Source organism: Peromyscus eremicus, chromosome 6 (assembly GCF_949786415.1).
Source record: "Peromyscus eremicus chromosome 6, PerEre_H2_v1, whole genome shotgun sequence".
In the NCBI taxonomy this organism is placed as follows: Eukaryota; Metazoa; Chordata; class Mammalia; order Rodentia; family Cricetidae; genus Peromyscus; species Peromyscus eremicus.
Window position 1 is genome coordinate 50852528 of NC_081421.1, and position 17025 is coordinate 50869552.

General features: G+C 43.5%; 1 protein-coding gene across 3 annotated transcripts in view; it reads right to left on the bottom strand.

Annotated features, from left to right (window-relative positions):
- Nucleotides 1–16670, bottom strand: part of Golim4 (golgi integral membrane protein 4) — an 81525-nt gene extending 64855 nt beyond the window's left edge. For all 3 annotated transcript variants that reach the window (XM_059265505.1, XM_059265504.1, XM_059265503.1), the window contains exon 1: nt 15842–16670. In XM_059265505.1, coding sequence (XP_059121488.1) covers nt 15842–16028 — 187 coding nt within the window. In that variant the 5' untranslated portion in view covers nt 16029–16670. The remainder of the gene's footprint in view (nt 1–15841) is intronic.
- Between the last annotated feature and the right edge of the window lie 355 nt (nt 16671–17025).

Here is a 17025-nt window from a genome sequence, read left to right on the forward strand (position 1 = left end):
GGCATCCCAAAAGATACCAACCACCTGCAATTTGGGGTGGATCTCTCAGCATAAGAGAGATGAGACAGGTACGCGTACATGTCATTCAGTCACATTTATTTAAAATACAAAACCAGTTGTTAAGTCATTCCATCTCTCTCGGGCTCACTGTCTCCACTGATAAGTTAGTCAAGACACAGAGGTTCAAATGCAGGTGCCTAGGAAGGCTCAGCCAGTCATACAAATACCCCAAGTAATGGCAGTTGGGATTTTGGCCAAAGGAAGCAGAAAGACAATTGCTTACTACACAGGAACGCAGATACAATGCTACAAGGTTATCATGGCTTTTCCAGTGAACTTGGAAAGCCAGATATTTGTGTTTAAAAATCTTCTTTTTTTTTTTCCACATCAAGATGATATGTGAAATTTTCAGGGTACTCTAGGGACTAAACCCAAACCTATCCATATGAGTTGGCATTTGCAACCTGAGCTCTAAGAAATATTCTTACTCTACCAATCTGACAGACTCCAGTGATAGGACTTATAAGCAGGACAATCAGTTGAAGGTGAGCTTCAAAGCACCCCTGTGAACTCAGTGTCAAGTTGAAGGTACTTGGCAGTCTATATTGTCTATAAGGAGGAGCTGAATGCCTGACCACAAGACAGGGCAGACAGGTGTTTGAAAGAGAATTATTGTTAAAGAACAGTCTAAGCCTATACAAATCCTGGATCAAGAAGAACGTACTGGAGGGAGAGGGAAAGGATGGTGAAGCTGAGTTCACCAGAGGGACTCTTACCCTTGCTGTCCCAGGACCTGGTCCCTAGGAAGCAAGCTTGGATCCTAGAAGGCATATGGGATCTCCAGAAAAGCCATGCATAGATGAAACAGGAAGTGAAAAGCCATGGAAGTGAGTCCTTGTTGGAAGCTGGAGTACCCATCAGCACTGTCCACGAACGCAGCTACTAAAAATGGAAAGGGGTCTCCCAGGAGACCAGCACTCAACGTAACTGCAGATGAGTTGCCTCACCATGGAATTCAGGCTACTGCATGTAACTTATAAACTCGTAACCCTCCTTCCTTCAACTCTTAAAGGCTGAGGGTATGTGTAGGTGTGCTCTGCCTACCTCACTCTGTGAATATCCTTAACCCTGGCAGATTCTGAGAAGTTTAACATGGTCTCAGAGGAGTCAAAGCTAGAAAGCCATCTCATTTTTGTGAAAACTATTACAGGTTCATTTGTAGTTCCAGGATGAGGGAGTGTTGGAAACCGGGGATTGATTCTATTAGTAAGGAACCTTACTACAAATTAGGCAGCCTGCACAGCAGTTTTCCATGTCAGTATCTTGCTGTGTGTTTGCAGTTTTCCTAAATTTAAAAATAGTAATAATGTAGGGGCTTGTTTTCAAGTCAAATAACATCACTTGAAAGAATAAATTTTTCATGAAATTTCAATTCTTTCATTATTATTTATTGTTATTAAATTACTAAGCAGTTACTGATCAATTCTAGGCAGTCAGTTCATTAAATGCCATGCAAATTTTTCATCAGGATTCTTATTTAACTGGGGATAGGAATGGTAATTAGATGGTTAAGGCTCTGAGTTAATGAATATCAGAAAACACTAACCATCCATTACAAACTCGGGCTCCAGGAAGCCATGTCCAATGTGTCCACAGGCTGGACACAGAGGAGGTAAAATTCTAAGATGCACTTGAAAAACCTGAGAAGGAGGAATTTGCCCTAAAGCAGTAGGTTTTTAACCTTCTTCAGGTCACTGATGCTTTTAGGATTTGATTGAAACATCGGTTTCTGTCTTGGACAAGGGCACCTATAGAGAACTGACACATATTTTTAGATGGTTCAAGGATTCTCACAGATCCTACATTGAGAATGTCACCTCTAAGGGAGAGAAGGTTATAGGTCAGACACTCAGAATGGTCTTATGCAATAGCTGTCTTGAAATAGGAGGTGTTTTGAGAATATCTGGAGGCCAAGGGTAAGAACCAAACAGACTTGCTTTATAAAGACCCAGCCCCACCCAAAAAGCCCATTCACAACATCATTCTTGTAGAGTCCTCGAGTGACTTGACTTCTTGGAATTTACATACAAGATCTCACATGCATTCACAAATACCATCATCTCAGCTAGCTAATTGCTACTTCTTCCTTGGACAGTTTCAACAAATCCAAGCATCCTGGAGCTTAAGCCAAGTGGACCCTTGCCAGCTACAGAACCAAGAAGAAAAATGTCAGTCTCTCTAAAAGCCATACTACATAATCTCAATACAATATTACAAAACATTACAACATTACAAAACAGAGAATTGTTCCCAATTTTCACTTCTGGAATACAGAACAGAAGAAAGATTACCACACAGGGGAACCTAAGTTATCCATGTTAATACCACAGCAAGCCAAAGACTGGTGTCACCTGGTATCATAGCAACAATCTGATAGACACAGTGCTATCTGGTAGGAGTTGAATGGTAGATACTACAGAAAACCAACAGCAACTTCTCACTGACTAGAGTACAACTCTCCTTGAGTCTTGAATAGAATGAAGCACCATACAACTTTTAACAAAATACCATCTACTCACTTCTCAAAGCTTATAGATGTGTGTGTGTGTGTGTGTGTGTGTGTGTGTGTGTGTGTGTGTATACAGGTTTCTGTGTGTGCATACATGTGGAGATCAGAAATACATATTCAGCTACAGGATTACAATCATGTATCACTGTATCTGATTTTTAAAGTGAGTTGTGGGGATTTGAACTCCAGGTCATCAGGCTTATACACAGCAAGCACTTTATCCATTCAGCTGTCTCCCCAGACCCAAAATATACCTTATTATTAAAATGCTATACTGAAATCCATTACATTGTGTGATGACGTGAAAATTAATAAAAGAATACTTTTAGATAAAGGACGTATCAGATATTAACCTGATAAGAACAGATGAAACATTTCAGCAGAGCCGAAAGCAGTGAAAGAGCAAAATATATTTAGGAAGTTCAATAGAGGTCAAATGGAAAGTAGAAACACTTATCTCACATGTTCTTAATTATAAAAATATGCTTAGGAGAATGAGAAAACTATGGACCTAGAATTACAACTACTCAGAAAACATCAAATGACTTTTTCCTTAATAAGCTTTTATGCTGAACTTTTGATTCTATTAATATTATATAAGACTGTTTATAACAAAATTTTAGACTTGCTTTTCAAAGTAAGGGTAAATGAATAAACTGAAATTACTAGTCATGCAACTAATGCTATTTCTTCAGGACAAAGATGTCTTTCTAAAAGCATCTGCTAAATCAGATCTTCACCAAGGACTGTAATCCCCAAGCCAGAAGCAGAAGAAGATCATCCTCAGCGAACACACAAAACACTGCTTTCCTCTCTACTGCCAAAGTAATCCAGTCACATTTAGACATGACAAATATTCACACACATGTTACCATGGGACTATGGACTTTCCAGGTATGCGATGACCTCCCCTTTAATATTTACTGCAAAAACCTACCATCTGTGTTAAAACTTCAATCAATCACGCAGAATTTTAACTTTCTAAGTCTAAATGTTTTAAACATCAAATACTTGCCCTCTAAAGTGAGATTTCCTTATCCACTTATTGCTAATATGCTTCAAATTTAATTAAAATCCACATTGTAGCGCATATTAAAGTATTTTTACAAAAACGTTTGTCAATAAATCCAGGAAAATGATTTAGAACAGTGACTGGTATCCATGCAGAGCTCCATAAACGCTATCTCACGATGGCTTAAGCTTTATTGATATTGCCAAATAACAACAAGCAATAATTAAATAAATCTCACATTACGCTGGTTTCCAATGGCCCTGGCTTTCTATTACCCACATCCTTCAGTCATGTCCCCCCCCCCCCCGACTGTAAGCAGAACTTAAGAGTCCATTTCAAACTAACAGAATATGGCAAAATGATGCGAAGTTATGGAAATGCCTCCACTTTCATCCTGGGTACCTGGAGGACACACATCCAGCACTGCTGCAGGTAGTCTGCGGTGCTCTGCCTGCAGGGACTCTAGTCCAGGTAAAGACAAAGCTTTGAATATGTCACAGGGAAGAGTTCCAGGACAAATGAGGAAGAAACGTGAATGGCACTACCACACACTTTTCCAGCAGAAATCAAGGATGGTGCCTGGTTTAGACTTAAGAGCCAGCACTGAGTAACTGATGCATGCAAGAAAGGAGAGTGTGCACTCCAGTGTAGTTACAGGCTTGTTATGAGTGTCACACGTAGACATCTTTGTAAGAGCTATATATATGTGATTCTGTGGCGTAAGTTGCATTGCTCAAAGGATGCAATTCACACTGTGGTTTAAAGATTACGTGAAGTTCGGAAATTAGGTACAAAAGTACGAGCGAGTTTACTTATTTCTCCTAATGTGTTTCCTCTGTGTAAATGTGGCTTCAGGAGGCACATCATTCAGGAGGGATGAAGGAGGTGTGTGGGTATGGTTACACTTATAGGTCACAAACACTCTAGTTCTAAACAAGTATAGTTCTTCCGTTGTTTATAAGGTCCTGGTTGGAAGACCTTCTATCTCTTGGAAAAGGGAATGCCTGAGTCTGTTGGTTATGTTGACGTTCCTGACCCTCCCTCTGCCAGCAGGAAACACAAACCAAGATAAAGAGTTTGGTTTTCTTCCATGTACCATTAATTTTGCCTGTCTTTTTACTGTGCCTCACTTGTTCTGGGTTTCTAGGATTTCTTTTTACTATTATGTTTGAGATAGCGCTGTGAAAGGGCCTAGATGAGCATAAGATTGGAAGCGAATTTGCCTTTCAACAACCCAAGTGAACCCTGAAGCTGGCCCCAATCCCAGTGGAGTTCTGAGAGGACCCATGTCTTGCTTAACAATATGGCTGCGACTGACTCATTCAATTCCTACAGAACTCCTGGGCCAATGGTTATCTTTTGGAACCAGTTAGTTTGAGGATAATGTGCTTTGCAAAAAGATAATTTTTTATGCCACCATAAAAATCTAAAGGTGGGAGACTGGGCATGATGGTGCACGCCTTTGATGCCAGCACTTCGGGAGGCACAAGCAGGCAGATATCTACAAGTTCCAGGTTAGCCAGGGCTACACAGTAAGACCCTACCACCAAAATAAATAAATATAAATGTGAGAGAGGCTTAGAATTATGTATGCTAATAAGAGTGCTAGTTTGAATCACATGGTTTAGAGAAATTTGAAATTTAATTTTGATATATGCGTGGGTGGATGGATGGATGGATGGATGGACAGACAGCCATTTTTTTAATGTAAGAAAAAGTTCATTGGAAATTAGAAATGATGTAGCATAGAATTTTCAGCAAGGCCCACACTTCCACGTAGTTATGTGATCCAGTCATTTGCAAGTATATTGGGAGCAAAAAATTGTCAAATGAATTGAATGTTGCAATTAAAGAGATTTCCTAGAAAAAAAAATATTGAAATGTCACTAGATTTCTTTTTATTGTGTTACAAGAAACTGTAGGGAAAAGATAAATTGAAAGGATAGTTAATAAAAAAAAAATCCATGGCTTGATGAATTTAAGATTCTGAGTCCCTCTAGACAGCCAAATAGTTGTAAAAATAAAAAAGTCAACACCAGAGTTGGAGAGAGGGCTCAGTAGTTAAGAACACTTGCTGCTCTTGCAGAAGATGCAGCTTGGCTCCTCATACCCATATAGCATCTCACAACCATCTCTAGCTCCAGTTCCTGGGGATCTGGCTCACTCTCTGGCTCCCTATAGCTCCTGTACGCATTTGGTGTATATATACATATTCTGGAACACACACACACACACACACACACACACACACACACACACACACACAGAGAGAGAGAGAGAGAGAGAGAGAGAGAGAGAGAGAGAGAGAGAGAGAGAGAAAATGAAATACCTATTTTTTTTTGAAAGACAGGATCAGAAAAAAGGTCATACCACAGCACTACAAGAAAACCTTTACATTAGATAAAAGCCCAACTTGTAGCTACAAAATCATTCTGCTAAGGTCATGGAAAGTTTAAAAAAGAATGCCATACTACATGACCTCCAAGAGTGTCACAGATCCTCTCAACAGAAGTGTAACAAGCTTGGCTCACATTCTTCCCAGATGTTTGGGTTTTAAGAAGTTTTGTGCACTATGGATGAGCTCAAAGCAAAGTCAGACCTTTAAGAGAACTGCCTCTATCTGTCCTGGTGTGAGCACAAAGCCAAGGACTCCTTTCTAGAGGCTGCGCAGATGGGGCAGGCTCCAGGGAACAAAACTTTACAAAATGTCACAGGCCACTCACAAAGTCTTTGAGAAGATTTTATCAGGAGCAATACTGCCAGCTTGGAGGGAAGGGGAAAGAGGCAGGGCTCGATGAGAGGACACTACAGACCCACCCACCTCTCACTGGCAGGGAATGCTGTGGTAAAGCCAGAGCAGCAGCAAGCATTAACAAGTACAATCAAGAGCCTCCGGCTACAAAACACCTGGAGAGTGATGTGGAGGCCCGGGGACCTAACTGAGGATGTCAGCTTGGGTTTCAGGATTGCTATGACTTCCTAGTTCCTAACCTCCACTGACACTTCAGAATGCAAATATCTCAGTGTCTCCTGTCTGTCTTCTTAATGTTGACGGGGTTAAGAATTGGCCATTTTTCGGTTTTGACACTCCAGAGGAGAAGAGGACTAAACTTGTAGGTGTTGCACTGAAGAACTGTATCAAAGGATACCCAAGGAGCCTCATCCACGCCAAGACGGAACTTGGATGGTTTCTGAATTTGGAGGCATTGCTCATTTATACAATAGGAAGGATTGCTTTTTGGAAGTTGCATGGGTGGCACATTTGCCTGGATAAAAGTGATCCTTGACATCAGTATTACTTAATTTGTCTTACAGCATCATCTAGACCTCTAAATAGAACTTCTAGCCTGTTTAAAAAAATCTCTCTCCATGATGATGAAACGCTTGAGTGACTGAAACTAGATGTATGACTCAGTTGGTAACGTTCATGAAGACCAGAGTTTGATCCCCCAAAACCCATGCAAGCAAACAAGACAAGGACTAGATGACTCAGTGAGTGAAAATGCTGGGCACACAAGCATACATACTTGAGTTGGACTCCACAGACGCCACATGCAGCCAGATGCAGTAGATCACACCTGTAATCCCAGTACTGCTATGGTGAGATGGGAGGCAGAAACAGGAGAAACCATAGAAGTCTGAAGGCCGGCCAGCTTAGTGTAATGCGGAAGCAAAACAAAAGGAACAGCCTCAACAAGACAGAAGTTACAGACCGGTACCCAGGGCTGACCCATGACCTCTATTGGCGTGCTGTAGCACATGTGCACCTGCACTCACACAGAGATCACAAACATGTGTACACACACACACATAGACACACACACTCACACACACACTTTTTTTTAAAGTTGAGTACAGTGGTCTGACCTCTACACACAGGCACATACATGTGCACATTTGCCCTCCCAACACAGAGAGAGACAAACACACAAAATGGCTGAGTAGTTGAATCAGTGTCACAGAAACTAGATTTATAACATAAAATCACCCTAATATAAACATGATAAATTGTTGTATTCAAAGTTAAGTAACCAAATAATTATCATCTGCCCAACTGTAATTTGTTTATATTCATTTTTAGCATTGCACCTATATTTAAGAGAGCTCGTAAGCCACATCAAAGCTCTCTTGGAGATCATTATTTATAAAAGATTCTGTGGTTTGTAACAAAAACCTCAATTAAAAAGTGCATGGTTAATGAAATGAAAACTGGAAGATGGAGTGTTTGACTCCCTTAAAGTGATTCTCATTTTTTGATTCACTTATCCTCAAAGGAAAGCAAATTATATCATTCACATGTTTTACAGTGTCTATCCTTCACAATGACACCACATCGTTGAGTGTTCCACTCACTATCACATTGTGGCACTTCATGTGTGAAAAATAGTTACCGAAATATTTTCTAAATGTCAGACAGTCACAGAGCAATTTATCTCATCGCCTTGTCCCTCTAGGCTACAAGGCCATTTAGTAAAGGCCTATTAGTGAAGGGCAATGACTGACAGACATGTTTTCAGCATAAGCATTCATGGGCCAATGAAAACATAGAGCATAAACATTCCATTCAGAAGCGCACAGCATTTTTAAAAAATAGCAATGCCAAGAGAGTTGAAGCTGAGAAATGGATGCTGGTGGTCCTCAGAGAGCACAGGCCAATGAAGAATGCTGCCTTCAACTAGAAGTCATGGGATCTGGCTCTGGGCTCAGCTTGAACCAGGGTGAGTGAGTGACCCATCTCAGAATTTCCAGAATTGCAAAATTTCATGTTCCTATCAGATCTGTTCAGTTAGTTGCATTCCTAAATCTCAAGCATGAAGGCCACCTCACATGAGTTCTCACCAGGACAGTCTATACCTGTCAACTAAAGAGGGTTGCCAAGTGTTTGTCTTGCCCTACAACAGACTTCTGAAAAGAAAACTTTACCCATTGCCTTGTAAATGAAAACTGTGATGTACACAGCATTAATGAATGACAATTAATAGATTGTTTAATTAAAAGATTACATATCATAAAACAAATTCTGGCTTCCAGGTTGTTATTTGACTGAAGTCTGCTTCCTTTTATGAAACAGGAGACTCTCAATCTTGGAGAGAGATGCTAACATCAAACCAAGAGTTTCTCCTTGACTTGTCAAGAAAGCATTAAGTAGGAATAGTAAGTTTTGTACCATGTGATCCAGTGTTATTTCAGATAGTATTTGCTACATCTGGTAACAACTAAAGTCAAGTGGCAGCCCATGTCCTAAACCCTAACATGCTGCCGAGGATGGTGACACCTCTTACTTCTTAGTCTAAATTTTATTTCAATCTTCATAGAAATGACTTTCTCAAAACACATTCATTTCATCATGAGAAGCACTAACATCATGGAGGAAGCAACCAAGACAGGAAGTTATACTAGCATTCTGTAGCTGGAGATTTCTCCAGTCCTGCTGGGGTCTGCAGCCACTCAGACCCAAGTAAACACACAGAGACTTATATTGCTTACAAACTGTATGGCCGTGGCAGGCGTCTTGCTATCTAGTTCTTATATCTTAAATTAACCCATTTCTATTAATCTATAAGTTGCCACGCGGCTCGTGGCTTACTGGTACTTTACATCTTGCTTCTCATAGCGGCAGCAGCTGGCAGCATTTCCTGACTCAGCCTTCCACTTCCCAGAATTCTCCTCTCTGCTTATCCCGCCTATACTATACTTCCTGACTGGCTACTGGCCAATCAGTGTTTTATTTATCAATCAGAGCAACACATTCACAGCATACAGAAAGACATCACTAGCAGTGTTCCACACTTGCTTTCATTAGATGCCATCTTGACACAGCAAGGTACTTATCCCCCCAAATCCCAGACTGCTCCTTCAGTCTGAAGTGGTGCTCAATGGAGCACCTTGGCATGATGGGCACTCAATAAAGTAGAAATAGACTCTGAAATTCTACCAGAACAAATTTATGCTCAGAAGCAAAGGGTTTACCATTCTTTGTTGACCTTATGATAGACACATGAAACTTTCACTACTAAACAAGGCTATGAACCGCACAAACCAACTACAAACAAAAGTCACAAATACCTTTTGTCCTCCATGATAGAACACAAGCACTTTTTGGTCAAAATGAAAGCAATAGTTCTTAGTCACTGTTGTATATAATGCTTTCATGTATTTTTCTTCCCCTAAATAGGGTTAAAAAAGGAAGAAGTAAAAAGAAAGATAACAAGAGTGTCATAAAGTTACAGCAAAACTGGGCACAAAGTTCCAAAATTGCTCCATTTAAACCGGAACTAGTCACACCAAGTACATGTAGTAAAAGGCAGACTAGTCAACAAAGTCCAATAGATCGAGCAACTGCCGTCCTATTGCTACCAATCCCTTTCCCACTCTCTCCCATATGCTGGTTCTTCTCCAAAGCTCTGATTTTTAGTTCACTTCATCTTTAGTCCTCATTTCCCCAACTCCAGCTCTCTAGTCTTTCAGCCAGTGTCTAGGGGACAATGTTCTTGCAAAGACAGGAAAACTGAGCAACATTAAGGTGAGGTTTTCCATCTCTCTGGAATTCACACTAGGAGGTCTCTGTGTCATGCACAATTCTGACATACTCAACCAGTGTTTCCCTTATCACAGAGCAGGCTCACTTCCCTTTGCAGGGATGGCTGATGCTAGGCTAGCATGACATATGGCTGTAGATTCTTGTATCCATCATTTACATGGGACAGAATGCTTTACTTGGCAGTTGCACAAAATATTTAAAAGTTTTATCTTTTAGTTAGGGAATGAATTTTACATGTAAAAATGCAAACATCTATTAATGCCTTTTTTTGTGGCTGTAGCAAAAGATCTAAGAGAAGCAACTTAAAGGAGAAAGGATTTATTTGCCTCACGGTTAGCAAGAGCATGGTCCAACAAGTTCAGGAAAGCCTGGTGATGGGATAGAGAGTCTGGGACTCCTCCTATCCCACAAACCATAGATAGAGCAGGGAGACCTCCCCTGAAATCAGAGTGGGCTATAACCTTCATCCCCTCCACACAATAACCCACTTCTAGCTAGGCTGCACTCCCTAAAGTTTCACAACCTGCTAAGATCACTGTCACTGACAGTGACTGACAATCAACTAACTGTTCAGACACCTAAACCCAAGGGGCACATTTCACACTTCAGCCACATCAGCATTTTTAAGGAAAGTGTGTCTTTTTACATGTTAGATATACTTTACTACAGATGGTCATTTAAAAGAAATGTTTGATTGCTGTTGCACACCTTAACTTTGCGTTAACACGGAAATGATTCTACCTTCCAAACATTATCCCTACTCGCACACCTAAAGACCGAATTATCAAGGTCTCTCAAGGACTCTGTTGCCCAGAAGCCTTCAAGGGTAGTCCAAATGCGAGCTCCACTCATCTGGCCTAGAACACTCGGTAATGGACCACATGGAGACCTATAAGAGAGCTATCTTGATAACTATATGAGAAGAAACCAATGCCATGGAGAGGTTAAACTACTTATCCAGGATCACACAGCTAGAAGAAAGCACAACAGACTGATGTCCTCTGCCTCACTAGCCAGTATCAAGGACCACTATCCCACCCACCGTCATTAAGGATGTCTATTGACATACACCTGCTGTTTACTGAGCACTAATTATATGCCCAGCACCAAAGAGGAAGGACTTCAAAGGCCTGAGCTTGAACTGAAGGGCTTTTGTTTTATAGCAAATCTAGGAGCTTTGGAAAACAAAAAGGCCGTTAACACAATGTGATACCTTCCTGGTCAGGCTAGGGTGTTGTCCCCGGTGGCAGCACACTTAAGGAACAACAAACTCTCAAACTCTTTTCTTCTAAGTAATTACAACATACCTGTTTGAATTTAGAGCATGTAAGACATTGTATTAATTGTTTTCAGTGGTATCTGGTCATCAATGTCATATTGTGGCACAGTGTTCGGGAGAGTACACTTAACATTCTTTTTTTAAAAATTTATTTATTTTTATTTTGTGTGCATTGGTGGTTTTTTTTGTTTTTTTTTTTTTTGTTTTTGCCTGCGTGCATGTCTGTGTGAAGGTGTCAGATCCCCTGGAACTGGAGTTACAGACAGTTGTGAGCTGCCATGTGGGTGCTGGGAATTGAACCCAGGTCCTCTGGAAGAGCAGCCAGTGCTTCTAACTGCTGAGCCATCTCCCCGGCCCTTAATATTCTTAAACATGTGCTCGTTACATCTTATTCCAGAAATTACTGCACATAGTCACTGCCTCGGGAGCTGCACACCTTTCCTAATCTAATGTGGCACAGAGCGGTTAATCAGTAACGAAACTCGAATTCTGAGTTTTAAGTTGTCAGGGAAGAGCCGTTCCTTCTCCAGGGTAGAGTGCACCGGTTCATGTCAGTTTATCTACTTTTCTCATACCTGCTTAGAAACAAAGGAGGGTAGATAACCAAACAAAAAATTTAGTCAATCTCAAAACAGCCCAGGGCCAAGCTGGGGAGAGATAAAGACATGGATGGTCGACCTCAAATGGGGAGCCGGATGATCACACAGTTCTCCTGGTGCTGAGGGTTCCCTGGGAATTATTTTGGTTAATCCTCACAATAACCCTGATGAAATGAGTCACTCTAATCTCCATTTGATAAGTAAGAAAAATTAGGCCCAACTTCACACACACACACATAAAATGGAGAACTTGAATTGGAACGCAGTCCAGAAGCCAGTCTGCTTTTAATCACACGCCTAGGATACGCGATGGAAACACCCCTGGGGCCACGCAAGTGAAAAGGAGGATGTTTGAAGTGGCTTAGCTTTAAGATTAGAGAGCCGGGGCTCTTAACCATGGCTGCCTCTGCAATCACCTAAGGAGCCTTAAAGACTGTTGGTTGAAGCCTGGGTTCCACCCCCGCAGATGTGATCTAATTGATGTGGGAGCTGCAAGGTGCGCCAAACGGGCAGTGTAGCCAGAGGCAGGCTGCTTGCGGAACAGGGTGGCAGGCGGCTCATTTGAAAGCAGCAAGAGGAAACTTAGAAATGTTAACTAAACTGTGCACGGAACAAAGGTTGCTACGACCTCTGCTACTAGTGTGTGATCTCTGCCCCATTCTTTGGTATAATTAAGGTACTAATATGAGAACTAGATACATAGATGATTGATAGACGCATAGATTGTAGATAGATGATAGATGAATTGTAGGTGATAGATAGATGATAGATAGATACATAGATAGATACATAGATAGATAGATAGATAGATAGATAGATAGATAGATAGATAGATAGATGATACATACATACATACATACATAGATGCAGAAGATAGTGTCATGGATTTTTGTGGAGATGGTCATCTGGTCTCTGAGCCTTTCCATGTCATTCTCCAGTTCCAATTATAGGGCTATTATACAAAAGAGTAATCTGTCCAAAGGACCCTGGAGTACACCCTGTTCTTCAAATGAAGATAACCCAACCGTGCTCACTTAACAAATGTGTACCATTTGATAGAGAAACACTTGCTCAAGAGTTATGTTTTAAAAGACCACTCAGAATTAACTCTGACTTTTATCCAAGCCAAATAAAGCGATCTCCCTGAACTAAAGAGGTCTTAAGGAACAAAGTTGGGAGGGAGGGAGAGAGGGAGGGAGAGAGGGAGGGAGAGTGTTGGGAGATGGCCCAGTCAGTAAAGTCCCTGTTGTGCAGCCCCGAGACCTACCTTTTGTTCTGTAAGGCACTGACTGTGGAGGAGAGACAAGCAGATCTCTCAAGCCAATCAGCCTAGCTGAGTCAGTAAGCATCAGGTTCAGAGAAAGACCCCATCTCAGAAAGTAAGGGTGGAGAGTAAATGAGAAAAGGCACCTGGTATCAATCTGTGGCCTCCACACTCATGCACACCCACACATAGACGTATACACTCAAACCAAAAAACGATAGAGTGAGGTGCTCTAAAGACTTGTGTATGAAGGTAGGACGTAGCATCACTAGATAAAATGTCATTTGTCCTGGAGAAGAGGAAACAAAAGCCATATGCCCCCAGAAAATGCTCACTACTAAACAGCCTGCAGAGGTGACAATGGATGTTGCTAAAGGCGAGTCTGAAGCCTCCTTTGAAAGAAGCAGAAACTCCAGCCAGCTTGTGAACTAATTCCTTTCTACACAATCATTGCAACTGTTGTGCTACCCGCCAAAAGGAAATGGCAAAAAAGCATCTATTAAGAAAGATTTCAGCCGGGCGGTGGTGGCACACGCCTATAATCCCAGCATTGGGAGGCAGAGCCAGGCGGATCTGTGAGTTCGAGGCCAGCCTGGTCTACAGAGGGAGATCCAGGAAAGGCGCCAAAACTACACAGAGAAACCCGGTCTTGAAAACACCAAAATTAATAAAAAATAAATAAAGAAATAGACAAATAAATAAATATTTCAGGGGCTGGGTGTACAGCTCAGCCAGTCATTCGCTTGCTTGCTGACCTCAGTTTGGATCCCTCTGACCCATGTAAAAACCCAGGTATGGTGGTGTATGCCTACAATCTGGGTGCTGGGGGCTGAAAACAGAGGATCCACGGAGCTCCATGGCCAGACAGTCTGGCTGTCTCAAGAAATAAGGTGGAGAGTGAAAAACAAATACACTGGACATCGATCTCCGGCCTCCACACAGGAGCATACATATAGGCTAGTGCACACACACACACACACACACACACACACACACACACATATCCTAGGTGCTAGCTGGCTAGTCAATCTAGCCGAAACAGGTATTCAACTTTCAGTGAGGGACCCCGTATCAGAAAAATAAAGTAGAGACTCGATCGAGGATGACTTCCTAGTACCAACCTCTGACCCTCACATGTGCAAACGGCACATCCACACAAGCACACCCACACTGAAGCTCATGGGGAATCCACTGATACTTTCTAAATAAATAAACCAAGTATCCACCCTTCTCATACCAACAACTCACAGGTAAATTCCCATACCTATACTTTTTTTTTTTTTTTTTAAATCTAAGAGACTGTCAAAACAGGCTTTCCTTTTGAAAAAAAGCCCAGCCACATATTTTCATTGCCTGGGGCAGTGCAGTTTGAAGAAGCTAAAAATACTTTCTTTTCTTCTAAGTTTGGAAGAACAAATCAGACCAAGCAAATAGCTGCATATCATTTTCTCCTATCTGAAAAGTCTTACTAGAAAACGCTCTGTATAGCTGGATCAAGGCAAAAGCATCTGTTTTATATGTGTATACACTTCCCCTGTCAGGAACACCCCTTCTGCTTATAAGCGCCCAGGAAGAATCAGTAAGCCATATCTGCATTATCAACAAGGACAGTTGTGGTATGACTGTTTAGATAGGGCCTTTTATTTCTTGCTTCCTTTGTGTTGGAGAGAGAGTTGCATGAGTGTTGAAAACAAACGAGCAGGACAGGTAGAAGCATTTATAAAAAACATATACAATGAGCAGGTCCCTAAGGGAACCACCAAGGGTTTACATGCACTCACTCACGAATCATTTCGGCCTTAGAAACTCACAGTCCGTGTGATTTTTAAAAGAGAAGGATACAAGCTTCGAACATCTTGCACAAGTTGTGTCTTCTGTGGTTGGCAACGTGAAATCTTAGGTTTCTTCTTTTTGACTTCCCAAAGCTAACTGTGAAACACGCATGTGCATTCATGCATATACACACACAGAACTCTGTGATCAGCTAAAGGCATCCACAGAAGACCAGCCTTTTAAAAAACAATCATCTGGAGGATAATTAGTCAAGTAGTGTGGACTTTTCCATCACACCCGGTATTTCTCAAGTTACCTATTAAATCAAAATAATAATAACAATACAAGCTAGCCAGTTCCATTCACCAGCCACGAATGTACAGCCTAATTTTTTTTTTTTCTTGAAAACGCGAACCAGTTAAGTGTCTGCATAACTCTCTATATCTACAAACCAGGGCATGCCTCTTGGGAAAGGGTTGGCAGATGTGGCAGGAGGGCTGTTTGCCTAGATTGCAGCTGGGCCTTTGACAAGTGCTTCGGGCAAAATATCCCGTATTGTATGTAACCCCCACAAAGCCAAGCGGGATCATGGGCTGGTGCTGTGGATTTCAAAGATAACTCCTGCCAGGAAGAAGGAAAACCGGGATGTTACCTCTCCACACACACTCAGAGCCAACAGCCCCGTGCTGCTGTCCCAGAAGGTCAACGGATGACACCTGCAAGGCCAACTGCACATCAAACTACTTTTCCAGCCCCAGCACTAGCGTGGAGCGAAGTTGGCGGCGCGCGTCCCCTTCCCTGTACCTTGCAATTGGGCAGAGAGCGAGTCCTGGTGCTGCTGGTACTTGAGCGCCACCGCCTCGGCTTTGCGCAGCTGGGTCTGCAGTTCCAAGTAGAGCATCGCGCCATAGAGGAAGCCAAAGACCACCGTGAGTAGCAGCAGCGTCTGGAAGATCCGCTTCTGCTTTCGGGAGCACATCCCGTTTCCCATAGTCCCTCCCGCGCCCCGCGCTGCGGCGGCGGGCGCCGTCGTGTCCTCGGGTCCTCGGCGGAGTCGGGCGGCTCAGCAGCGGCCACCGCGGGAAGTAGCCGGACGCGGCATGAGCAGAAAGACGCGAGACACAAAAGCGGGGCCAGAGGGGAAGAGGCGGCCGCTCAGCCCCCGCGCGCGGCGGGCCGCCAGGCCATCGACGCCACCCGGGCAGCGGCCACCAAACTTCTGCGACGTCGGAGCTCTGCGAGTGGCTGGGGCCCCGTGGGGTCCCTTTGCATACTTCAGAGCCCGCTGCCCTTGCTGCAGGTCTCCACGCGCGCCGCCTGCCCCGCTTTCCTTCCTCCTCACTTTTTGGCCTCGCTGTCCCCACCGTCTGTCCCCGCCCCTCGCGCCGGCTCCCGCTGCTGGACTTTGTGGCTACCGCTGGTAGGGGACGCGCACCCAACAAAGGGACCTGGCTCCCGGCGGTGTCCCAGCGAGCGGTCCACCTCGGATGGTGGAGAGATGGGGGACAGGTTGTTCTGATCGGGTAAGGGCGAGGGGGAGGCGGAGGGCCGGTGTCACTGATCTGGCGGCTCCAGTGGTCCGCCACCTCCCACCCAACTTACGTGTCACCCACGGCCCCGCTATCATGGCCAACGGGATTCCGGGAGGAAGTCTCACTCGGGCTCCCAGCTCATTGGGTCCGCGCAAGCCGCCGCTCCCTCCTTTCGGGGAGTCAGTGCTGGGCTCCATTGGACGCCAGCTTTGTCTGTCCCGCCCCGGGCCGCGCCCTCCCTCTCAGCTCCGGGCAGGCCCTGGGCTCCGTGGGCCGCGCGGCTGCCTGGCGCCTGGGTGCGCCCACGTGGAGCCCGGGTGGGTGGGAATAGGCGGAGGAGCCGGGCTGGGAGTGCTGGGGACTTGTCCTGGCCTGAGGCTTGGTGATGCTCATTGCGCACGTGTACGCATGTGTGTGCATGTGTGTGCCGGCACTTGGAATGCACGTGGAGAAAGA